A 23,713-nucleotide genomic window follows, 5' to 3' on the forward strand; every position below is an offset into this window, starting at 1 on the left:
CTACACCAATCTTTATTCTAAAGTTAGCTGAAAAGCGCTTCACAATCACCTTACAGGAGGGATGATATCCAAGACTAATTGTGCAATACACAGGACACACAGCCTTGTTACTTCTAACGAATATTTCTGTATCTGAATTATGTCCCAAGATGGGCTAACAAAGCAAACTGTATTCTGAAGTCAACTGAAAAAAATCATTAACCATTATAAGTAGAAACAACCAGTATTTCAGTGTCATGCCTTTCCCTAGACCCATGATTAAGTTATGCTACTCTTTATAGAAAAGATCTAAAGCAAAACTGAGCACTGAATTCAGATCCTTTAGTCCAAAAACATTAATTTTCAGAAGAACTCTGATTATGATTGCTTTAATCTTCCAACCTTTGAACGGAAATTAAAGGCAATAATGGCATTTACAAAACATTTAAATAATACAGGAGAAGATTTCTGAAAATATTATGGGGAAGGTAAGAAAGCTGGTTTTTCATAGAATCATAGAATAATTAGGGTTGGAAAGGACCTCAAGATCATCCAGTTCCAACCCCCCTGACATGGACAGGGACACCTCACACTAAACCATCCCACACAAGGCTTCATCCAACCTGGCCTTGAACACCGCCAGGGATGGAGCACTCACAACCTCCCTGGGCAACCGATTCCAGTGCCTCACCACCCTCACAGTAAAGAATTTCCTCCTTATATCCAATCTAAACTTCCCCTGTTTCAGTTTTAACCCATTACCCCTTGTCCTGTCACTACAGTCCCTGACGAAGAGTCCCTCCCCAGCATCCCTATAGGCCCCCTTCAGGTACTGGAAGGCTGCTATGAGGTCTCCACGCAGCCTTCTCTTCTCCAGGCTGAACAGCCCCAACTTTCTCAGCCTGTCTTCATACGGGAGGTGCTCCAGTCCCCTGATCATCCTCGTGGCCTCCTCTGGACTTGTTCCAGCAGTTCCATGTCCTTTTTATGTTGAGGACACCAGAACTGCACACAATGCTCCAGGTGAGGTCTCACAAGAGCAGAGTAGAGGGGCAGGATCACCTCCTTCGCCCTGCTGGTCACGCTCCTTTTGGTGCAGCCCAGGATACGGTTGGTTTCTGGGCTGCGAGCGCACACTGCAGCCGGCTCATGTTCATTTTCTCATCGACCAGCACCCCCAAGTCCTTCTCTGCAGGGCCGCTCTGAATCTCTTCTTTGCCCAACCTGTAGCTGTGCCTGGGATTGCTCTGACCCAGGTGTAGGACCTTGCACTTGTCGTGGTTGAACTTCATAAGGTTGGCATCAGCCCACCTCACAAGCGTGTCAAGGTCCCTCTGGATGGCATCCCTTCCCTCCAGCGTATCAACCGGACCACACAGCTTGGTGTCATCGGCAAACTTGCTGAGGGTGCACTCAATCCCACTGTCCATGTCAGCGACGAAGATGTTAAACAAGAGTGGTCCCAACACCGATCCCTGAGGGACACCACTCGTTACCGGTCTCCAGCCAGACATCGACCCATTGACCACAACTCTTTGTGTGCGGCCGTCCAGCCAGTTCTTTATCCACCGAGTGGTCCATCCATCAAATTGATATCTCTCCAATTTAGAGAGAAGGATGTCGTGTGGGACAGTGTCAAACGCTTTGCACAAGTCCAGGTAGATGACATCAACTGCTTTACCCTTATCCATCAATTCTGTAGCCCCATCATAGAAGGCCACCAAATTGGTCAGGCAGGATTTCCCCTTAGTGAAGCCATGCTGGCTGTCACCAAGCACCTTGTTGTTTTTCATGTGCCTTGGCATGCCCTCCAGGAGAATGTGCTCCAAGATTTTGCCAGGCACAGAGGTGAGACTGACTGGTCTGTAATTCCCCGGGTCTTCCATTTTCCCCTTCTTGAAAATGGGGGTTATATTTCCCTTTTTCCAGTCATCAGGAACTTCACCAGACTGCCATGATTTTTCAAATATGATGGCCAGTGGCTTAGCAACTTCATTCGCCAGCTCCTTCAGGACCGGCGGATGGATTCCATCAGGTCCCACGGACTTGTGTGAGTTCAGATTTTGAACTAAACAGATTTTAAACTAAATGATGATGTTCCTCAGATAAAATTTTAGGGAACACTTCCTTCTTTCCATTACACATTTTACTTCGAGCAAGCTACTCTAGTGGAAGGTGTCCCTGCCTGTGGCAGCGGGCTGGAACTGGAAGAGCTTATGGTCCCTTCCAACCCAAACCATTTAATTCTGTGATTCTACTTACATAACTCCCAATTTTGACCATATGTGTCTATCAAAATAACTGGGGCTCTGCTACTGTAATCATCCACTTTGAATTTTCAGTGAATAACCTCTGCACAGTATGGGGGTGGTGACTACAGCAGATTAGAAGCAGCTTGCAGAAGTTTGGTTAAAATTCATAAGCCAGCCAAAGCAATTAATTAACATATGGATAAGCCAACGTGATACCCCACAATATAATTACCAGGAAATATGCTGCAAGAAAGAATTGAATGCTGGCAAAAGATTGAATCACATGTGATTATGTGACTAGGTTTAATCGCAATTGTTATTTGTGGATTCAGTGGGTGTTGCTGCCAATGCGCACAGCACAGTGCCATGAGCATGGAGCTCCTGTCCAGAAAGACTCATGTAATGCATATTCTCAGAGAGAAAAGAAAGTCCAACTGAATCTCCAAGTGATGCCTTTTTAGTACTTTCCTGCTTGGAGAAGATAATTTCAGTGTAAGTTTTTATTGTCAATATTAAAAGTGATCAAGAAATCCATAGAAAAGATACCTACAGTTTTGCTGCCACATGCTAACACACTCGATTTCTTGGGTCTTTAGTAAAAGATGTGTTCTAGATGCAAACTTTAAAGTTTTCCCAGTTTGGAATCAAAAAACCTTGGAGAAAATCTATAATCTGCTTAACTGAACAGCAGCATTTCTAATGATTTCTGGTAACACTTTAATTGGGCATCTACAGACACAGAGGTCAAAAACGTCTTCTCAGAACCATATAAATTAGTCTAAGCTACCTTAAAACTCCCAAGAGGCCAAGAGACAAATGACAAAGAATGAATCTTTTTGCCTTCCAATTTATACTTTATAAATAAATGCCTAAAACATCTAGGATTTTTTCCTAAAGCACATATATATGTATATATATATACACACACATATATATATTGATTTTAAGTACTGCTTGAGGATTAGTTACTGTGCAGATCACTTACACTATATATTAATAGCAGAGGACTTATATGTTGGCAGCTTCATCTGTATTAAAATTCATGTGCTATGCAAAGCATATTCCAACATAAATTAACTAAGCTGGTAGTGTTCCAGCAATATGTATTTGCTCACTGCTGAAGCTCAATGTCCCTATGCATGCTTCTCTTATGAAATAACATTCTCCAGTCTAAAATTCCACTTTGGTGGGTCTTTCGGTTGGGTCGAGAGTAGCAGCATCTTTGTGCTTGTGAAAAGTGTTGCCCCAGACCTCTTCTATCAGTCTTAGTAACCAAGGCCAGTGAAGCACACTCTGGCCATTCCCTATGTTCAGTTACTTTAATCTTCTATAAATGCTAAATATAGTAGGAAATATATGTGGTAATAATGATTATGGTAAATCCTTACATTTTAGGGCTTCAGCAGTAACTCAAAATGAGTGTGTATAGCTTTATCTATGTTGTAAAAATTAAATCACATCACCATATTCAATCGTTCTTTCAGTTGTGCCACTTAAAAACTCTTTTCATAAACGGAAGTAGTTCATGAATTCCTAGTACATGATGGGTGATCTTTTACTCACATCAAGTAGCAGCAGCTGTTAACAAAACCATGCTATTGGCCTTACTTGGCAGAATTATCCTGCAGCTTACTTCTGTGTTTGCAATCGAGTCTGCAGGGCTGCATTCACCTCATTTCTTTCTGCATCTGCAGTGCATTGCTGAAGTGACAGCCTGGAGTAACTCAACTGGATTTCAAATTCAAATTTCAACTCTAGTCCTAAGAATAAGCTCAAGAAATGGCTGCAATGGTGACACAGGGTTAGGGGAAAAATCCATACATCTGACCACATCTATTGCAAAATAAGACACAGATTTAAGGAAGCAGTTGCTGGGAACAGCCATGCACATCTCATGCTCATAGAAGTAAGTTCAAATTCACCGATGCAAAGGAAAGGATTGAAATGCAACCACCACCACAACTGGAGACAAATGCAGAGAGCAAAGTTCATTACCCATCACGGAAGCAGAGCTGTGAACTGGAACAGTCAGAATGGATCATGAGTAATTTCTGAGTTCTGAATCCCAATTACTAATCCAAGAAAACTTCCACTTCTCTCCTTAAATAACATCCTCAGTGCACATAAGGGCATAACGAAAGAACATTAGAGCTGAAATCTGTGTTTGGGTTGGGTGTTTTTTTAAACAGCATTTCCTCAGTACATTGATTAGTAATGGATATTCTAGAGCAAAATCAGTGCAGGGAAGTGTGTCACATACCAGAGGGCAGAATGCACTGCACACAATGCAGAACTACAGTGGAGTTTTCACAGTAAATCTTTGTAATGCCACATGAAAAATTCTATGCAAAGTGAGGCATATCCATGTGTTTAGTAAAAAAAGAATTAAGAGAAACACAACTTCTCCAATATCCAAGATCTGTGTGTGTGTATATATATAAATATATATATTTAATACAGATTTGTCTTTGGCAGCTGACAGAGGCTGAACTTGGCACACTTTTCTCCCAAGGGAGGGAAGAGTTAAGCAATTCTCCTGACAAGTGGGTCTGACCCTGCCTCACAAAGCTGAGAGGAAAAGAGGAGGAGAGGAAAATGACAGCCAAGTCCCTACTGAATGACCAAAGCAGATAAAAATGAAGAAGATCTGCATTTATGACTGAACTGTTAAGAATAAACATTTCACTGCTCTTTTGCCACATCACCGTATCACTTAATGCGTTTGGCAATACCTCCTTTGCCTAGAAAATTCAGGATAGTGGCTGTGTGTCACTATGAACAAGAACTCTGCAACTCTCCTTAGAGCTCTTTCCTTAAGCTTTGATGCGCCAACTTTTCTACTGAAAACTGAAATGAGAGTTAAACAAAAACCCATCTTTTTGAGTACTACTTTGATTATTACCAAGTTACAGCTCCTACGCTTTTTTCCTTAATTTCTATTACCAAGATCTTTTGGCATTGCAGCAGAAGTGGTTTTGCCACCTAGAACACCCAGAGGCCAATCCTTACATCTGTTATCTGGAGAGACTTCAGCTGTGTACCTACTCCAATCACCAGGGTTAGTTGTGTAGGAGTTACTGTTCTTGGACACATGATGTGACAGGCACGCTGTAGAAAGTAGTAAGGAATGCACAAAGACTATTCTAGAGACAAGGACTATTTTCTAGCAATGCTATGTATAAATAAGCAAGAAACGGAATGAGAAGACAACCAGGTGCTCATCATATTGCTCCCTATTAAAAGCTTAGGGGCAAAATAATAATACTGGAAAAAGAAAAATCAATAGCTTCATTTGGGGAGTTTCAGTGGAGGATCTCAGAAGTTTTGACTTAGCTCTCCATATCTTTGCTTCCCTGCATGCTGCAGAAATGCATGACAGAGCTGATAAAAATGCAACACATTTTAACTAGTAAAGAGTTTGATGAGAAAAGCAGGTAGGCCTCTACCTTAGTGGAAGAAAAAATAAATGAACTGTGCTACTTGAAAAGAGGCTCTGGCAACACAATAATCTTCATCAACAAACTATTCTAAAAGCATGTTGACTGCTTTAATAGACTCATGGGATAAAGAATGAAAGTATGAGTCAGGTTCTCAGCTGCTGTAAATTGGTACAAATCCATCAAAATCAGCACAGAGCTACTGTAAGAGCAGTACAAGAATCTAACCCAAATATTTAAGACAGCTTCATGAATCTAGGGTGGGAAGCCACAGCTGTATTTTCTACCAGTTAGACTTTTACTGTACATCTTTTCCTTCAGTAGGAAAAGAAAAACAACGCACAAAACCAACCTTGAAGAATAAACCTCCAATCTGTCCAACGTCACTGTGCTGATCCCTGGGTATTTATCAACACAAGAGCATCTGCCACACTGCACATGCATCTACAGTTCTCATTTCTTGAGCAGGTAGCAAAGAAAAGCATATTCAAGCTGAATCACCCAACATCAGACCATAAACCCTGACAATACTGGTTATTGCTACAAGACAGTAACTATTAATACAAGTTAACAGAGACCTTGATAATAACAAGACCTGAAAAGAATTCATATCATGCAGGTTAGAGAAATGAAAGCCTTTAAAATAACAGCTGCATGTTTTAAATGATGTCATGGCAGGTTTTCACGGCTCTTTAGGGGAAGTTAACAGGACAATGCAGTTGATGGCACTCAGCAGTGAACGGTGGAAAGCAAAAAATGCCTTGAAAAGTTGCAGAAAATAAATTGCAGTTGCTTTTTATTTCTACATTGTACCTACTGAGTTGTGAACAATTACAGCACTTTCCACAATGCACTAGTCAGCCTATGTTAGTCATGATCTATGTTTCCAATGGAGAGAAGCAAAAATTGGCCTTGAGCTGCACCTGCCCTGAATTCTGAAAAGCAATGCTATTTTCTTTAGCTTACAGAGGCACAACTATGGGCTTAAAAAGTCTTATTGTAAGAGAAGGCTGAACATCTCCCTCACAGCTGGGTAGGACAGATGATTAAAAGAATCAAACAAGAATATACACACAAGAAAACAAAAGATAACTTCAATACAAGATAATAAAAAACCAGGTAATATCAACCTTTTTGCTAGCTAAAAAGGGATATTTCTGATTTTTTTTATGCTTTTTGCTTGGTCACTATCTGATAGACTGAAGTCACAAGTTCTGACAGGTACCAAACAAATGATCCCAGCTGACATCTCACCTTCAACAGGGAATGACTTGGAGATTTCAGTACAAAGCAGTATAGAACCTGGCAGTACACTGAACTGGAGCACACTGGTGAGGAGACAGTAAAGGAAGACACCTTTTAGATGTCTGGATTAGTTTTATCATTTAAATCTCATCTATTCTAAATTATTATTATATTTACATTAACTGCTAGCTTTCTGTGCCATCCTAGGAAGACAATGAGGCCACAGGGCTTATCCTGCTGACTTTTGCCCTGGTGCTGACAGGCCCGAAAGGGGCTCAGCTCTTTAAACATGCAACTGGTGTTGACCTTTGGAGTTGCAAAATGCTGCTTCCAGCTTCTGCCCTAGTTCAGAAGCATGTCCAAAGTTTAGGCTGGTTTGCAAACCCCAATCAGCCAATGCTCTTGTGGCCATTCAATCTTAAAATTATATGGAAGGAAGGAGAAGGAATAAAGCATCCAGCTCCAACCCCTGCCACAGGCAGGGACCCCTTCCACTGGAGCAGCTTGCTCCAAGCCCCTGTGTCCAACCTGGCCTTGAGCACTGCCAGGGATGGGGCAGCCACAGCTTCTCTGGGCACCCTGTGCCAGCGCCTCAGCACCCTCACAGGGCAGAGCTTCTGCCTAAGAGCTCATCTCAGTCTGCCCTCGGGCAGGTTCAAGCCATTCCCCTTGGCCTGGCCCTACAGGCCCTTGTCCCAAGCCCCTCTCCAGCTTTCCTGCAGCCCCTTTAGGCACTGGAGCTGCTCTCAGGTCTCCCCTTCAGGAGCCTTCTCTTGTCCAGGCTGCCCCAGCCCAGCTCTCTCAGCCTGGCTCCAGAGCAGAGCTGCTCCAGCCCTCTGATAAATACAAGGATGCAGTCATGAAAATGTATTTTTAAATATGTGCTTCAATGATGCTATTTATTTACAAAACATTTACTGTCATTTGGATTTATTCCTTTCTTTTGTTGATTTAAGACCTTCAATAATTTTATAACTATAGAAATGATTCGTGAGTGTCACTTCTAAAGAGACAAACTGATACAGATATTATTATTTAAAATGTAGGCTTAAAAAACACCAACTTTTATTACTTTACTAGGAGTAGTAGGGAACTTGCCACCACCCAAGGAAAAATGGATTAATTCTAGTAGCTTTTTTTAGCCATCCCAAAGCAGTATCAAATCAGCTAAAGAATTTAAGGAGGGGGAAGGGGGAAATCCCAGATCCCAAGGCATTGCTGGAATGTCTGCTATGAGCTTCAAGACACTCCAGTTCCCTTAGGTTTTTTCCCTGAAGTTATTCCCTTATCAAGGGCTGTTGCCAGAAAAACTGCAAACAGAAGTATCTACAAAGTAAAGTTTCTTCAAAAGAACAGTCCACAGTGCAGAGATTAAGAACATCTACGGCACAATTTACAACAAGATGTGACACAAAGAAACTGTTTGTGGGGTGCAGAGTATCTGGTTTTCTGGGGGAGGAGGGTACCAACCACATTCCACCTTTTTCATTTCCAAAACAGCTGAAATAGTTTGTGTTATGACTACCTGAAGCGATCTGAGGCACTTCTCCCATTCCTAAAATACTTGATTGAAAAAGTCATCTGTGATAGACTAAGGCTTATCCAAGTGCTGTGGTGGTCCCCAGCGATGGCCTGCTGGACCTCCACCAACTGCAGGTATAGAATAAACTATTCATCAGATGCGCTTTCAAGTATAGAGTTACCAAACACTATCACACTGTATATACAGACACTGGTGCTGGATTTCCTTCAGGAAAAACTGTTCCTTTTAAAAATTAAGTGTATTTGCACATCAGCCCCATTCTTCAGTATTCCTACACTATAATGTGAAATCAGGGTTTTTTTACTGGAAAATAATCTGTATTAAATAAGGACCACGCCTGAAAGTTGCGAGTAGGGATGTTGCTGCCTTATTTTGAGAAGAAAACAAACATTTTTAGGATTACATTGTGCTTATGCACTGGAAGAAATACACTGAGCTGCTGCTCTCTCAAGACTCCTGTGGTCATGACTAAGATGAGACTAAGAGCTCCCTGGTATAGGCTACACCTACATAAACATAAGTGAAGAGTAACATTTTAATAGGCATTATTCCATGTGGTGACTTTAAGGAAGACCAAAAGCATTTGACAGAAACAAGTCTGCATCAATTAAGATGAACAACGCTAATGGAATTAACACTGTATGAGATGGCACCGAGATTACTCAATGCTACTTCACCTGCCTTTTACTGCTTTACAAATCGAGATTAGAAGAACAGGGTTGGAAATGCTGCACTGGAAAGCATGAATAGCCATCAGCTGGGACCTGGTGGCACACAGCACAATCTCGGCTATGAGGAGGTACATCAGCATCTGAACTGTGGCTCTCAGAACTGATCTGTCCCCTCAGAGTCATTCGGGACCTCTGAGACGGCCCTTTTTTCCCTTGGAAAACAGTGCACTGAAAGCACCACATTCAGCTCTGGGGGCAACAATGTAAGAAAAATGGGGACCTGTTGGAGTGAGTCCAGAGAAGGGCCATGGAGCTGCTGAAGCTGCTCTGTTCTGGAGCCAGGCTGAGAGAGCTGGGCTGGGTCAGCCTGGAGAAGAGAAGGCTCCTGAAGGGGAGACCTTAGAGCAGTACATAAAGGGGCCAAAAAGAAAGCTCAAGAGGGACTTTGTACGAAGGTCTTAGGGATAGGACAAGGGGAATGGCTTTAAACTGAAAAAGGGGAGATTTAGATTAGGTATTAGGAGGAAATTCACACAATACCTTTGTGCGATGGGGCCATGACCTGCCCTGTGCCAGTCATGGCTGCTCCAGCCAGCTGAAAACAGCTGCAACCAACCCAACATGTGCCAAAGCATCAGTTAGTTGGAGGACCCCATGATGCCTCTACTAAAAACATAACTCTAAATGCATGGCAGCTGCTAGATGCAGGTGAAATGGAGAGATGTGGGGAGAAGCGGAAGAGACACGTGGAAGGAGATGCTGTTGGGAACATGGCTGGAGATGCAGTCTCAAAGGAGGCATATTGTACCAGGGTAGAGAACACCTCCAAGGGGTCTGCAGTCCAGATGAGACCCAGGCTGGGGCAGCAGAAAGACACAAGCAGCAGGAAGAAGCCCTTTCATACAAGACCTTGACCCCCTGCACTGCCTGTTGCCTCACCAAAGGAACTGGGGTGAGCCAAGGGTGACCCACAGCAAAAAGCAAAGGAAGTTTGTCCTGGAGGCAGAGGGGAGAGAGGTATTTCCCCTAGGTGTCCATTAACATTTGCAGCTTTGGGGTGTCTCTGTATCCAAATCAGCAATTAGAATATTGTGTTATTTGGCAATAAATTATGTGAAAAATTCCCCATGTTGAGACTGGTTTGCCCACAACACCATATGGCTTAAACATGACGACCACCACTTCCTTACAGCCTCTCAAAAACAGCAATTGCTAAGGCCAAGCTTTCTGCATTTCAGCCAGTAATGAGATTTTAACTCATTTTGGTTCATGCATGCCTCTCAAATACAATTTATGAGCTACTCTACTGAAAACATACCCATTATAATTTAGTCCCACTGACAGAACTCTTCATAGGTGCATTTTGTTTTGTATAATCTTGTCTTCAACATCTCAAGAGACAGCTCCCCATGGGGCTATTTCAGAGCTTAGCATGTTTGCTGGAACCTTCTCCTCATATCCAACTTCCCTTTATTCATTTCAAATAATTCTCATTGTTATAATGCTGTGGTAATTCTCACTGAACTTATTTTCTTGTTCTTTAAATTCACTAGGTATTAACTCAGCTTGGTTTTAAATAGCTATTTTAATAAGCCATCCACGCACCAATTTCCTTTTAATATCCAAAGTCAAACAGCACTTCCACATTCATTGACATATTTGCAAAATAAAAGCACTACAGTGAACAAATAGTGTTCTTAAGGCAGCAGCTAGTAAAAATTTCAGACAGCGCTAGGTAAAGATGGTTCTAACTATTACAGACAATAAATAGTACAACAAGAATTAGAATTGACCGAAGTAGCCAGATATTTCACCTGCTGGTCTTGAATGAAGGTTGTCCCTAAGGTGAGATATTTCACCTGAACGGAAATAGAATCATAGAATCATAGAATAGTTAGAGTTGGAAAGGACCTCAAGATCATCCAGTTCCAACCCCCCTGCCATGGGCAGGGACACCTCACACTAAACCATCCCACACAAGGCTTCATCCAACCTGGCCTTGAACACCGCCAGGGATGGAGCACTCACAACCTCCCTGGGCAACCCATTCCAGGGTCTCACCACCCTAACAGGAAAGAATTTCCTCCTTAGATCCAATCTAAACTTCCCCTGTTTAAGTTTGAACCTGTTACCCCTTGTCCTGTCACTACAGTCCCTAATGAAGAGTCCCTCCCCAGCATCCCTATAGGCCCCCTTCAGGTACTGGAAGGCTGCTATGAGGTCTCCACGCAGCCTTCTCTTCTCCAGGCTGAACAGCCCCAACTTCCTCAGCCTGTCTTCATACGGGAGGTGCTCCAGCCCCTTATCATCCTCGTGGCCTCCTCTGGACTTGTTCCAACAGTTCCATGTCCTTTTTATGTTGAGGACACCAGAACTGCACACAATGCTCCAGGTGAGGTCTCACAAGAGCAGAATAGAGGGGCAGGATCACCTCCTACACCCTGCTGGTCACGCTCCTTTTGATGCAGCCCAGGATACGGTTGCTTTCTGGGCTGCGAGCGCACACTGCAGCCGGCTCATGTTCATTTTCTCATCGACCAGCACCCCCAAGTCCTTCTCTGCAGGGCTGCTCTAAATCTCTTCTTTGCCCAGTCTGTAGCTGTGCCTGGGATTGCTCCGACCCAGGTGTAGGACCTTGCACTTGGCATGGTTGAACTTCATAAGGCTGGCATCAGCCCACCACACAAGCGTGTCAAGGTCCCTCTGGATGGCATCCCTTCCCTCCAGCGTATCAACCGGACCACACAGCTTGGTGTCATCGGCAAACTTGCTGAGGGTGCACCCAATCCCACTGTCCATGTCAGCGATGAAGATGTTAAACAAGACCGGTCCCAACACCGATCCCTGAGGGACACCACTCGTTACCGGTCTCCAGCCGGACATCGAGCCATTGACCACAACTCTTTGTGTGCGGCCGTCCAGCCAGTTCTTTATCCACCGAGTGGTCCATCCATCAACTTGGTATCTCTCCAATTTAGAGAGAAGGATGTCATGTGGGACAGTGTCAAACGCTTTGCACAAATGTCCTATCTGTTTCCAACCACTAGCAATTTCTACATTGTTCCATAGAAAGGCACCTTCCTTCTGCTACTCAGTATGCTTTCAGAGGAAAAATCTAAACAGCTTTACCCATTCCTATTGGAATGGCAGGAAGACAATAAGAGCACATCTTCAGGTTCCCCCAGTTCACTGATTCTCAGTTGGGCACACAAGTAAGAACACTGGGACAGCAGAATAGTAGATCTAGACCAAAACTACTCTTTAAGTTGTCTTCAGTGGCAAGCTACACAAGCAGCTTGAGTGATTCATCCCATCAAACTTATCTTCTCTGCCCTATCAGCAATCAACTGAACCAACTGAATGCACCTATACAGAGCCCAGGAAAGCTGCAGATGGGACACAACCAAGAAGCAGCTTACAAACTACTGACACTAATCAAGGCCTAATGTACTTGAGAAAAGAGGCCCTAATTTTCCATCATGTTCCCCATATCCAACAGCCTTCTGATACAAAAGACAGTTCTCAGCTACTTAGTATTTTAAGATGTCAGTGTAAACAAGATTACAGATCATTACAGATCTCAAGTTTGATGCAGCCCCCAGATTCTCCATGTGCATCAGCCTGTTTGTTAACTTACACTGTAAGCACCTGACAGACGGGTTGTGGGGAATTACAGCTCTCCCAGATGATAATGCTTGAAGCTTTTGGTACACACAGCTTAGTTTCAAAGTCTCGTAAGAACAGGAGTTTCTTTCATAAACAGCAGATTGCACACATTCAGCACTGCAGTGTACATGAACCCAGACCATAGTTAAAATCTACCGTGCAATATAAATCGTCTTCTCAGAGAAAGACAGTTGATATGCTTATTCTAATTATAGAGCTCATATTAGAATCATAGAATCATAGAATAGTTAGGGTTGGAAAGCACCTCAAGATCATCCAGTTCCAACCCCCCTGCCATGGGCAAGGACACCTCACACTAAACCATCCCACACAAGGCTTCGTCCAACCTGGCCTTGAACACTGCCAGGGATGGAGCACTCACAACCTCCCTGGGCAGAGAGATTTTATTTCTCAGGAAAATAAAAGCATCAGTTGCAATGAATTTGCTTTAAAGAATCACAAAGCAGTCTTGATAGCAGTCTCAGGTGAAATCTGCCTTATGACAAGACATCAATTAGCACAGGAACAACAAATATACAATTAATAAAGAGACAGAGTATCTAGGTACACTGTCGGTTTATGTCATCTTCATGTATAAATCATCTCTCAAATTTCATCCCTGAAGTTGACTAGAGAGAGAATTTCTGCACTGGTGACTAGAGACATCACTAGGGAGGAAGCAGTCTAACAACTAAGGTCCATCTATCCTGCCCCATCACAAGAACAACTGCAGATGCCCACTGGAGCTTGAAGTTATAGCAAGAGCAGCAGGGAAACAGGTACACATCAGTTTGCCATTCAGCATAACTCCATAACTGCATCTCAAATATATCACAGCACTGGAGGTATGAAATGCAAGACTCCTGAAAACTGACTGCAGCAGCAACTGGAGCAGACATGAATAATATTCTTCCATGCCTAAGATATAAAAAGGCAAATATCATAAGGAAATGTTCAGGAGCCCATAAGGATACCAAAATCAGTAATTCCACTTGAAAATCTGAATGCCTGATTCAATTTCCACTGAAGTCAGTGGTGAACTTCAGAGTGGTTTCAATTACTTTCGCACAAGCAGTTCTGACATCCACTCTCCATGAAGCATGCCTGCAACTGCAGCTACACCAGACACGTGGCATTGCAGCTGTAGATTACCAACACAAAGACCTCTCTGTGTGAAACAGAATGTGTGGAGGTCACACACCAAATTAACTCACTGTGATAAAGCAAAGGCTGTCTACAGGTAAAGACTAGTTTAACTGACAGCTTATAAAAACAGTAACAGCACAGAAGGGGATCCCCCAAAAACACACACACTCTCTCCCCTCTCCCCCATTACTATAAAAGTACATAGTTATTACTAAGTTTTCCACTCATTGCTGGTTTTCCTGCATTTTAACTGCCCTTCATGTAATTCAAGCACCAATGCCAAAGAATGGTGGAGAACATTGAGTAGATATTACCAAAAGTAGCAAGTCAGCTTGTGTTCAGTTCCTGCCAGTTGGATATTTACATCTGCCAACCTCAAAAGTCCTAATACTAGCTAATACTCTCATCTTCTATTTGTCAAAGAGACGGAGATCATTTGTTAGAAAGGAAGTACCCATAGGGTCACTGGATCTTCATTCTGGCATTTTGTGACTAAGACGCAGCATGAGGTCCCAAATCAGCAGAGACTTCTAAGTCTCTAAGACTTCTAAGAGCCTACTAAGCACATGAAGTTAAATGATATTTAGCTTTTAAGGACTGGGATGCACAGTTCTTCACATACAACCATCAAGTAACCTTAAATGCATTGGGATTTTTTCTTAAAGATCAGTATTATAACAAAATTTTAAAACTCCTTCCAGTAACTTCAACTTTGTCTCTAACACTTGAAATAAGAATTTTTCTGCAATCTAATTCAGCTTTAAATACATTTCTTGTAACTATCAATTTTCATTCCCAAATAAAATACTCGAAACCACTGACACACTAAAAAGTATAAATAATAATAGTAGCAAATTCTTAATCTTATTTTCTTTCCAAGCTTGCTACTTACTGTAGAAACCCAAATCTATCTATGACTTTGTAGAGACGATAGTTAGCATCTTCCCATGGCTCAATCTGCGCACCCTCCCGGCCCTAGAGGGAAAGGGAAACAAAAAAAGACCCAAAATGAGTTTTATGACACAATAAGCTAAAAAACAGACAATTCAACCACTCAAAGACTAATCTTCGGGACACACTTGTAGTAGGATAGAGGAAGGGAAGGAGAACACTGGTCCTAAACCGACCAACCAAGAAAAAGGAGAGTAGCAAACCCTCCCCCAGCCCCTATGGAGAGTATTTTCATCAGAGGAAATCTCTTTTGGTCACTGCTACACACAGAGTAAATTTCAACCACTGATTTCAACTACAAACTTGTAATAATCTCACACCCATTGTTAACCTCCACAACAGTCCATCAAGGTCCCCACAGAGTGCCTTCTACTCGTTTCATTTCCATAGTCTGCCTTTCCCGAATCATTACCAACATGACATCCTATGGGCAGTGTTGAGCTAATGCCCATGCTGAGTTCCAGCAGCTGTCAGACAGAATGCAGCACTGAGTTTTCCTTCAATGAAGCATTCACTCATGTTCCTCTGTCTACTCCAATTACCAATTTTCATAAGACTTGCAGGAATTCAAGTTATTTTCAGCTATAATTTCTTCTGGTATGGGCTACACATAGGTTATGGAGTATGAAGAGACGCCACCAGTCAAACCACAAAATGTATTGGGTTTGTGTGGCAAGGCCTGATAGCAGGGGGCTATAGGGGTGGCTTTTGTGAGAAGCTGCTAGAAGCTTCCCCCGTGTCCAATAGAGCCAGTGCCAGCCTGTGGCCCTGTGGAGAGAGAAGACCAGGATGGAGCAGGTTTGCTGGCACAACTGATGACCCCATGGGGGACCCACACTGGAGCAGCCTGTTCCTGAAAGAGTGCACTCAGGGAAGGGACCCACACTGGAGCAGTTCTTGAAGAACTGCAGCCCATGGGAAGGACTCATGTTGGAGAAGTTCATGGAGGACTGCCTCCTGTGGGAGGGACCCCACACTGGAGCAGGGGAGGAGTGTGAGGAGTCCTGCCCTGAGGAGGAAGAAGCAGAAGAAACAACATGTGATGGAACTGATCACAACCCCCATTCCCCATCTCCCTGTGCTGCTTGAGGGGAGGAGATACAGAATTCCAAGTGAGTTAAGCCAAGAAGAAGGAAGCAGTGGGGAGGGGAAGTAGTTTTAAGATTTGGTTTTATTTCTCCTTATCCTATTCTGATTTGATTGATAATAAACTAATTTCCCCAATTTAAGTCTGGTTTTCCCGTGATGGCAATTACTGAGTGGTCTCTCCTTGTCATTATCTCAACCCACGAACCTTTTGTTGTATTTTCTCTCCCCTCTCAAGTATAGGATGGGAGCGGCAGAGTGGCTTTGGTGGGCACCTGATGTCCTGCTACGGTCAACCCACCACAGTTGTGGTTATTAAAAACCCAGAGTCACTCCCTTAAGTGCACATTGTGCAAAGCACCACTACGTGTAGCATGTAAAACATTCTATGAACTCAACTTAGAAGCTTAATGCTTAGTGCTCCAGTGACACTTATGAAGTCCCTAAGTGTTCCAAGAATATGTGAACACAGGGTAAGCATTCCAGCCATACTCTGTTCTGTGCTCTTACTTGGCAAACGGTTCAAGAAAAAGGATACCTGGGGTATTTCTTCAATTCCTCACAGTAATCTGACAAACAATGCAGTTCACTCATCTTTCAAGTTCCTGTAATGATTTAACTGTTTCCATTACCATAACCACCAATGTAATAAAAATTAGAGTACCTCAGATCTCATAGATCTACTAAGCATCCCCAAATACCCCAGTTTCATTACATCTAATACATTACAATACCTTCAAATTGCCCCACAGCAACTTGCCATGCACCGGAAAAATGAGTTGATTCAGTCCTTACCCAGAATATCCCCCATGGATGGAAATTTAATTCATCCAGAGGGCAGCGTACCACAAAACCATCAGATCAGTACTACATAGAGTATTTTAAACAAAAGCTAGCAGGAATCATTACTCATTTTTGAAACAGACATATTACTAACACTAATTATAAGCTATCTTTAATATTATTATCAAGTTCACTTACTCTGTCATACTTGGCAACTATCTCTGCTCGTTCTTGGGCAAGTCTGATAGCAGCATCCTGCTCGGCACCTGCACCTGTGGAGAATTCAGATGATGCTGTTCAGATTCTCTCCCTTGAGAGCAAAGAACTGCAGCTAATGATTTGGAAAATCATCTTCAACTTCAGAGAGCCTACTCGGATGGAGAAATGCCAATAAAACAATTGTATCGAAGCAAAATGTGACCTTGGTTCATGCCTTGAGTGCTGTCCAGAGTAAAACACAATTATTGGATGGTGTCCGAGCTGGTCAGTTAGGATGTTCCCAGGTTTCCACCAAAGCAGGTATTAAATAAAAGGGGTTTTTTTAAATAATACTCCACAACCCACTAACAGAAAGACTGAAGACCATGGTAAAAGCTACTAGCGGCCAGTTCCACAAGCGTTCACATAGTCAAAGGCAAAACATACACTAGTGGTTAAAGAAAAAGTGGGAACTATTTACAGGATTTGTAGAGAGGAGTTAAATACTGTTGAATGCTGAAAAAATACCGTATGACTTCAGCTGAGAAATTGCCTAAGACTGACTTCTCAGGAAATCGGGAAGTACATTGGTATAGGATTGGAACTGCAGCCTGGGTAACCCAGAGCTGGAGTAAGCGTAAGGATATGACAAAAGGAAGCTCAATAGGCAGGAAGAAACAGGTATGTGGGTACACACTGGACATCCGTACACTGCAGTGGATTTTACTACAGCAGTGGACTTAAAGCATAGATAAATCTGGTTTGATGGAGAGGAGGTGAAGCAGACTGTGTAACTGTATTCAGTTCTTCAGCTTTGTCCCCTTAGCAGAAACCATCTCTAGGACATGGACAGGAACGTAAAGAAGGCACCAAGAAAGCAAAAATAAGAAAGATAAGGCTTTGCATATTCAACAACATACATATCCGACTCCAACATCCCAAATGTGATGATTTTAAAACAAAGAGGGACATCAGTTTTAATCAATGGTAAGATTGTGAAAGAGCTCATTGGTTTCCATTATTAAAAAGCAACAAATTCCAGATAAAGCAAAGCTTCGAAAAGGTTTGAAACAGTTTTCAAGCACACACTGTTACAAAAAAAGCTGCAGGCATATGTTTTTTCGTCACTATTCAGTTCATGGCAACATAATGAACTTCAAGAATTGTACGTATCAACCATCTGGGCCATGCCATAGGAAAACAAATCAGAAATTACTGTTCTCTATCATGTGACTTTGTTAACACATTTGTTCAAACCCGCTATTTCTTTAATGAAATTTATCTACAAATTTCTCAATATTTAGACAAGAAGTTGTGCCAGGAGGCCCTCTAAGCTCTCAGACACTGGGAATGCAGAGAGAACCTGAGCAGATGCCCCATCGCAGACACAAACACCAGTGATGCTTTTCCCAAACTGTAAGTCTGACAGCTGCTTCCAAGCTTTAACTTATGATGTCCAGAAATTACCCTCAGTTATCCTCATTCTGGCCCCTTCTGCCTGTCACCAACATCTGGCAATCATATTACTCCCATTTATTAGTGAAGACATCAAGTTGCTTTCATAGCAACTGCAGGACTCTGTTACCCCAGCTACCTCTATGAACATTGACACAACTGACACACTGACCACATCACCCCTCTAGAACCTTCCCCAGCATTGTTACCACGCAAGAGGAGACACTGAACTCTACTCTGAGTGCATTCAAGCACTACATATTCCCCAACCCAGCTATAATAAACCTGGGGGTCATCCTTTACTAGTTTTCACACAATGCCCACTAAACCAACAAGGTCCACTAAAGCTACCAAATCTACACTGACATGAAGCAGTAGACGAACCCAAGTACTACTTTCAAAGTGAGAAGGTAAAAAAACCATAATAAAAATAAACCGCATTTTCTTTCGTAAGACAAAAAGTGCTTAAAATATATCTAAAAGGCAAATCATAGGGTTTTCAAAAGTAAACTTCATGCTTGCTTAGAAAGCTGATGTTCCTGCAGAGAACTCAGAAGTACTGAGCAACCCTAATGATCTCTTTGCCAATGGACAGTTGTGATGGAAACGTTTACTTGTTTAAAGCACCACTGCGGCTGGGCTTGGAGAAAGGGGGAATAGAATTCTATTATGACTTTCCCAGTAAAGGAGAGATTAGATTTGATCTGACAAAGAGTGTGGCTGAATAATAAGGAGGCAGTATTCTAACACATAGTGGTTGATACATGCACAGCTCTTCAACAACACACACATGGTAGGTGGCAGAAGCTGAAGCAAAGTTTAAACCTTTGCTTAAAAGAATTATTAAGGTTGAAAGTATGGCCAGGGCTTACCTTCCTCTCCTCTGCACGAGTACCATAGGAATCAAACTTTGGCATGTTCTGTGCCTCATGACAATTCAATTACATTTAGTGGGGAAATCATCATATTCATTGCCTTGCAAATAATCCTCTTCACTTCCTGCCAGAATCATCTTAACCTTCTTGCTGCGCTAAGATAGTTTAATATTATATTAATCCACCCATACTGAAAACCCAGAGAACAGCTCAAGTTGGGGACAAGAGGTTATATTTTGAGAGATAAGCATAAAATGTGATTTTTTTTTTCTTCTAAGAGGAGTTATTTAAATATCCCCAAGCTAGGAATTGCACAATAATTCCTGATGAAGTACAAGCTAAATATGGGAACAAGAAAAATTCTTCATGAAATACCTTCCTAGGCACAAAAGCGCATCACTAGGAAACTGAAGACAGGTAAGTGGTGTTCTGAAGGCTCACCAGTTTTATTCAGTAGGTCTTATATAACTGAAAGCACTTAAAGATGTGAAATAATGGCCAATGCCAACCTCGTGAAGTTCAACAAAATGAAGTGTAAGATCCTGCGCGCCGGCCGGGGCAACCCCAGACACAGCTACAGGTTGGGTGAGACGTGGCTTGCTAAAACACTGTATTTGAGCCCCCTCCAAAAATCAGGCTTACAAGGTACAAGAGCGCTTACAACCCTGACAAGCAGCAACGTCACACCTACCTCTCAAAAAAGGGAAACCAGAGAGAGAAAGGCCAGGAACAAAGTTTACTGAACAGTCAGCCTGATACATGTAACACGCATTAGAGAGTGTTTTCCCCTCACCACCGGTCATGTCAACCTATTTCCTACAAGTATTATAAATGTGTAAGTTTAGAAAAGCAGCATGCAAAGGAACTGAAGCATTGGCAGAGTCAAAAATTGAACAGCATGTCCCAATCTGTGATGAGGGACAAAAAAGAAAGAGGACTGACATAACAGCCAGTTAAGTGCTCTTCTGCTGCACTTCTAAATCAGGTTACCTTACTTGTTGGGGCTGCTAACTCATGAAATGATGGATTTCAACTTTCAAAAGGATACTTGAGAATAGGACTAGAATCTGGTTCATTTTGCAACAACCTAATTTTAAGCTGCTAAACTAGACACCTGTGGACTGCTGTCAGCCCTACAAAGTGAGAGATGAGCATTGCCTAGCATCACTACATGCTTTCTTCCTTCACCACTCTTATCAGTCTCTCCTTACCTCACCAACTCTCTAGGAGTTGAAAAGACACAATTTCTTCAGGAACAGAAAGTGGTGGTGGTATGTAAGAAATGTAAGTACGCAGGTGAAAAATTAAACTAGTTGTACACAAGGACACAGTCCTAAACAGCCCCAGTACTTGTCTTCTGACAGAGGAAATATGTGATCTGGAGGTGCCAGTGTGACTGAGTAGCAGAAGATTTCCAACTGAATTCTGAGTGTTATTCTGCTCTCCACAATTAGGTCGTCTCTGTATCATATGCACATTTAAAATAAAACCCCATGTTTTTAAATCATAGAATCCCAGACTGATTTGGGTTGAAGGGACCTTAAAGCTCATCGCGTTCCAACCCCTGCCACGAGCAGCGACCCCTTCCACTGGAGCAGCTTGCTCCAAGCCCCTGTGTCCAACCTGGCCTTGAGCACTGCCAGGGATGGGGCAGCCACAGCTTCTCTGGGCACCCTGTGCCAGCGCCTCAGCACCCTCACAGGGAAGAGCTTCTGCCTAAGAGCTCAGCTCAGTCTCCCCTCGGGCAGGTTCAAGCCATTCCCCTTGGCCTGGCCCTACAGGCCCTTGTCCCAAGCCCCTCTCCAGCTTTCCTGCAGCCCCTTTAGGCACTGGAGCTGCTCTCAGGTCTCCCCTTCAGGAGCCTTCTCTTGTCCAGGCTGAGCCAGCCCAGGTCTCTCAGCCTGGCTCCAGAGTAGAGCTGCTCCAGCCTTTGCAGCATCTTCTTAGCCTCCTCTGGACTCACTCCAACAGCTCCATGTCCTTCTTAACCCAGAGCTGACACAGGACTGCAGGCAAATTGCCTCTTACAGATGTGCAATAAACTTAAGTAGAATAATAGAACCATTTAAGTTGGAGAAGGCCTTTAAGATCAAGTCTAACTATCAACACTGCATGTCTGCCACTAAACAATGTCCTTAAGTGACATACCTACATGTCTTTTTTAATACCACCAGGGATGGTGACTCCACCACTTCCTTGGGCAGCCTGTTCAGTGCTTGACAATGCTTGTGGCAAGCACGTTTCCTAATATCCAATCTAAATAAATCTCCCCTGGTACACCTTGAGACCATCTCCTCTTGTCCCATCCCTTGTTCCTTGGGAGCAGAGCCCAGCCCCTCCTGGCTCCATCCTCCTGTCAGGCACTTGTAGGGAGCCATCAGGTCCCCCCTGAGCCTTCTCTTCTCCATCTGAACCCCCCAGGTCCCTCAGCCGTTCCCCATCACACTTGGGCTCCAGGCCCTGCACCAGCTCCATTCCCTTCTCTGGCCCCGCTCCAGCCCCTCAATGTCTCTCTTGTAGTGAGGGGCCCAGAGCTGAACACAGGATTCGAGGTGCGGCCTCACCAGTGCCCAGTGCAGGGGCACAATCCCTGCCGTGGCCCTGCTGCCACACTGGTGCTGATACAGGCCAGGATGCTCTTGGCCTTCTTGCCCACCTGGGCACTAACTGCTCATGTTCAGTGGCTGTCAACCAACACCCCCAGCAGCAATGCTGAGAGCATCCTGCACAATCTCATCCCAAATCCTGGAATGATTTCTCCCTTTTTTCGTTCCTTGACCCATTCTCACTACGGAGCAGTTTAAAACCCCAGAGACTTGGAACATGCCAATTTGTTTTCCATTACTTCACTCAAATTCTTGCTTATTTGCACATTACACATTCCACTGCACAAAGAACTACCCTGGCACAAATTCCTGTGAGTCTGCAGGCTCTCCCACCAGCTGCTACACATCTACACATCCAAAGCACATATCAGAGCAATAAACAAAGCATTTGCTAAGTCTCTGGTCATATCAGAGTCTCTTTAATACTCAGGCTGTTTATTTTCCTTCCAGTCCATTCCCACAAACAATGAAATAAAAGCTATGACGTGCACCTTATAGTATTTTGTTGTGGGTAGACAATGTTCAAAAGGAAAAACCTTGATAAACGCCTGCACATAGATATTAAGCTTGCTCTGAACAGAAAAGATTAAGTATTACTTATTACACTTTATTTTTCTCTTCAGGCAGAGAGAGGAACTTTTAACATAAAGTGAAATGGTTACTTAGAAATCAATCCCTTTTACTCAGCAAGGGAAATTTCCTCAGGAAAACAGTATTTCCAGAAGCTAACTAAGCTACATTTCTTCCATCATTAAACATAATTATCTACTTTAATACTATTGAAGTATTTAAAATTCAGTTATCACTAATGTGAAAGGCGAGAGAAGTAAAACAGCACATAGCAAACAGCTAAAGACCAGTACATGAAACAACACAACACTTTACCAGTCTTCAGATCGCAGATTTCTGCCCTGTCCTTGTAAAGCTCTGGCTTAGTCTTCATGAAGTCAATCTGTGTTTCTAGACCATATTCTGAATCAGTTTAGCAAAAACAAACAGGGAAAGCTCTCCTCCTCCTCTTGCAGCATTTGCTCCACAGAACCAAGCCACTTGACACATGCTCCTCCTTCTTCCAGACACTGCCCCTCTACAGTTACATGAGCGGCAGATACTGGAACAAAGATGCTGTTTGTTAACAAGAAGTGTCATGCAGGCCCTGTGCTGGTGTTCTCCACCACAGCCCACAGCCCTGCATTCCAGCTAAGAATAAACAAGCTGATTTGAACAAACAGCCTCAGAGGACACGGCTCCTGTGACACATCACTGCTACACTCTGGGGTAAGAATTCAGACTGGGATTTACCAAGTGCTGCATGAAAAGCACCTTACTTAAAGGACTTCCCAAAAATGGGGCTTGAAGTATCCTGTTTCTGATAATTCCAGGGTTTATTAAGTAGTTAAGTAACTAAAAAAATACACTTTAGATCTCTGTAACTGCTTGGCATTCTCTGCAACTGCTTGGCATTCTCTGCTTACAGGACAGAGATTTTACATGTTTTCTGTTTAAAACTCCTTTATTATTCAGGGTATCTTGGAGACCTGAAATATCTGGGATGTCAGGAGTTGAAAAGAACATTTTTGTTGCTGAAAGTATAAAGAAAATCAAGATTTAATATTGGCAGAATATTAGGAAAATTAGGATGCAGAATTCATTTGCATCCTAAAAACCTGAAAAATAAACCTCCATGCCCAGTATTCAAGGACACACACACCAGGCCATTCTCCTGCACAGATTTTAGTCCACACAGATGATCTCTTAAGCAAAATATCAGCTCCTATGTGATGCTTACAGCCAGAAGCCAGCCAATTCCGTTTCTTAAC

General features: G+C 42.9%; 1 protein-coding gene across 1 annotated transcript in view; it reads right to left on the reverse strand.

Moving 5' to 3' along the window:
• The window catches only part of USP6NL (USP6 N-terminal like), an 87,546-nt gene that overhangs the window by 51,451 nt on the left and 12,382 nt on the right, over positions 1-23,713 (reverse strand). The window contains exons 2-3 of the mRNA XM_065667234.1: positions 16,958-17,031; positions 14,832-14,914 (exon numbers count right to left, since the gene is read on the reverse strand). Coding sequence (XP_065523306.1) covers positions 14,832-14,914; positions 16,958-17,031 — 157 coding nt within the window. The remainder of the gene's footprint in view (positions 1-14,831; positions 14,915-16,957; positions 17,032-23,713) is intronic.

Source organism: Lathamus discolor, chromosome 1 (assembly GCF_037157495.1).
Source record: "Lathamus discolor isolate bLatDis1 chromosome 1, bLatDis1.hap1, whole genome shotgun sequence".
Taxonomy (NCBI): Eukaryota; Metazoa; Chordata; class Aves; order Psittaciformes; family Psittacidae; genus Lathamus; species Lathamus discolor.